The sequence below is a fragment of the Vigna angularis genome, chromosome 3, assembly GCF_016808095.1.
Source record: "Vigna angularis cultivar LongXiaoDou No.4 chromosome 3, ASM1680809v1, whole genome shotgun sequence".
In the NCBI taxonomy this organism is placed as follows: domain Eukaryota; kingdom Viridiplantae; phylum Streptophyta; class Magnoliopsida; order Fabales; family Fabaceae; genus Vigna; species Vigna angularis.
In genome coordinates, this window is record NC_068972.1 from 20,868,186 (window position 1) to 20,870,801 (window position 2,616).

Consider the following 2,616-nt stretch of genomic DNA (forward strand, 5'->3'; position numbering starts at 1 on the left):
TGAGCTGAGCTTTGCTACTTGCTTGCACACAATAGTTCCCTTCACCACATACACCCGCACACCACAATACACCAATCTGCCTCAAAGTAAATACACCAACTTCAGTTAATACATTACTCAACCATACCAACCAGAGAATGTATTATTAATGTGTCTGGTGGTCAAAAGTTTACCAATTCAAAGCTGCGAGGAATCTTATCTATGTTTTTGCTGTGTGTGATTGTATCAAAGCAGAGAATCTCTACACATAACAAGCTAGGGCACACGAGGTGTTGTAGCCATTTTAACTCGTGACCTAACACTGTTTCACTCTATGTAAACACAATGCATGTTTACCAAAAGATAAAACAATGCCTTTTATTATTAACCAACCTTGGAATCGATTTGGTTATACTTGGAATTGATTACCATTAATTTTGCATGGAGAGGTTATGGTATTTTAGAAAAGTGTGAAGGTAAAGTCGATTTTTACATCAAATCAGCTCAAATATGAACAAATGCGCGAGATAAGTAAAAAGTGTAAATCCTGCAAATCTTCGTAAATTCCTCCTCGCTGATCCCTCCAAACGAACAACCATAATCTCGCAAATCAATTTTTCTTAATTATCTTCAACAGTAAATTCCTCTAAAGCGAAGACAACAACAACGTATGTTTAACATATATACCTTAACAAATAAAATATTTGTATGACTATTATTAAATTTCTAAGAAAAAGACTCTTAAACTTTATATTTTTAAACTTTACTTTTTTTTAACTTTTTTTAACTTTATTTAATTTTGATAAGTATGCTATTTTTAAACACAATAATAAAAATAAATGTCTATTAAAAATATAAAATAATAAATATGGTTTATTTAAGACAAAAATGAACTAAATATTCATTTAAAAATGAAAAAAGATATAAATAATATTTTATTAAAAAATAAGGAAGATATGTTTTTTTTAAAATAATAATTCATTAAAGAAAATAAAGAAGATATATGTTTTTAAATTGAAAAAGGAAGTGATTACTATTTCACCTAACTTAAGAGTAAGGTGTACACTAGTGATTTCTGTTGACCGAGCATAGTGTAAAAGGTGGCCGCAAAAACCCTAGCCATTGAGCGCGAGTGTGGCAGCAGCAATGGTGAATTCCGATATCCTCTCTGGTGTGTTGTGAAGCAGTAACACTAATGGTGTTGTTCTTCTTTGTTGTTTTCAGGCGGACGTTGAAACTGAGGTGAGTCAAGGAGTGCCGAAGAAGAGGACATTCAAGAAGTTCAGTTTTCGAGGCGTCGATCTCGATGCTCTATTGGATATGTCCACCGATGAGCTCGTCAAGCTCTTCACCGCACGCGCCCGCAGAAGATTTCAACGCGGTTTGACCCGCAAACCTATGGCACTAATCAAGAAGCTCCGTAAGGCGGTGAGTTTTTCTGTTGTCAATTTCACTTACTTCAGATTTTGCTGTTTATACATTTTCGTTACGTTTGTTCTATTCTCAAGCGTATGTTTGGATGAATTTATGTGCGCAAGCACTTTTAGGAGTAGAACAAAACAAGGAGCAATGAAATTATTTTTTTTATAAGTTACAGTAGGTAATTTATACGTTAAAAATTTAGATTTTTTTTAGAAGAGCTTGTATAGCAGTATATTCAGACAAGACCTAAATTGGATTTATTTTGGGGATTAATCATTGTGAATGTTATTGTGGTGCTAGTTTTAATGAGGGTTTAATAATGTGTTGCGATAGAAACGGGAGGCTCCAGCTGGTGAGAAGCCAGAGCCGGTGAGAACCCACCTCCGCAACATGATTATCGTGCCCGAGATGATAGGGAGCATCATTGGTGTTTACAATGGGAAAACTTTCAATCAAGTTGAAATTAAGCCGGAAATGATTGGGCATTATCTTGCCGAGTTTTCAATCTCTTACAAGCCTGTTAAGCATGGAAGGCCTGGTATAGGTGCCACCCACTCCTCTAGGTTTATTCCTCTGAAATGATGTCATATCAAACAACTCTTTTTGTTAATGTCCAACTTTATGTTGGTTTATGGGAACTAGTTTAATCAAATTTGTTGTTGATTTTGTTTTTCCTTCTGTTATAGTTTGATTTTTATTAGTATGGCGTATTTTGAAATTGCTCTAGTATGGGCCTTAACAGCATAGGACCAAATCATTTCTACACCGCGTTCAAATTTTGTATTGTAATGCCGGAGGTTAATGTCAATTTTGTTCAGGGAAATTTATATTACAAGGCTTGGCACTGATTGCTGAAATCCTCACTACTAACCCAATGATTTGTTGGGAATACAGTCTATCAAAATACTTAAAAATATGTTTTTATGAGCCTGTTGCTATTACTCTGATTAGGAGGGAGTTTAGTCTTTTAACTTCCTCATTTCAATCGATCGCCCAGCTTGCATCCTCAAACCATCACTCTTTTCTTACCATTTTTTATGTGTTTCCACATTTTTAAGCACAACACTAGTTGTACTCATAACTTTGTTGGCAATTACTTTTTGTCAATTCCTAGAATCGGTAGTGGTAATTCTTATTTCACGAGTTTAATCTTGACTGTTATTTTCATGAGACTAGGTTGTTTAAGAAAAATTGCATTCTTTTTGCTAGTAAAAG

General features: G+C 34.4%; 1 protein-coding gene across 2 annotated transcripts; it reads left to right on the top strand.

Moving 5' to 3' along the window:
• The first annotated feature begins 1,007 nt into the window (after positions 1 to 1,007).
• LOC108325235 (40S ribosomal protein S15-4) lies at positions 1,008 to 2,236 on the top strand. Of its 2 annotated transcripts, none has more exons than XM_017558272.2 (3): positions 1,008 to 1,128; positions 1,204 to 1,407; positions 1,735 to 2,236. In XM_017558272.2, the coding sequence occupies exons 1-3, from the start codon at positions 1,126 to 1,128 to the stop codon at positions 1,981 to 1,983; spliced, it is 456 nt and encodes a 151-aa protein (XP_017413761.1). In that variant the 5' UTR covers positions 1,008 to 1,125; the 3' UTR covers positions 1,984 to 2,236. The 2 variants fall into 2 exon arrangements, with proteins under 2 accessions (XP_017413761.1, XP_052730654.1); XM_052874694.1 differs by having other exon boundaries at positions 1,015 to 1,128; positions 1,702 to 1,842.
• The last annotated feature ends 380 nt before the right edge of the window (positions 2,237 to 2,616 follow it).

What these genes read in the sequence shown, in the direction of transcription:
- LOC108325235 (XM_017558272.2), top strand. An exon ending in TCAAGAAGCTCCGTAAGGCG is followed by an intron (nt 1,408 to 1,734) that starts GTGAGTTTTTCT and finishes GTGTTGCGATAG; the next exon opens with AAACGGGAGGCTCCAGCTGG.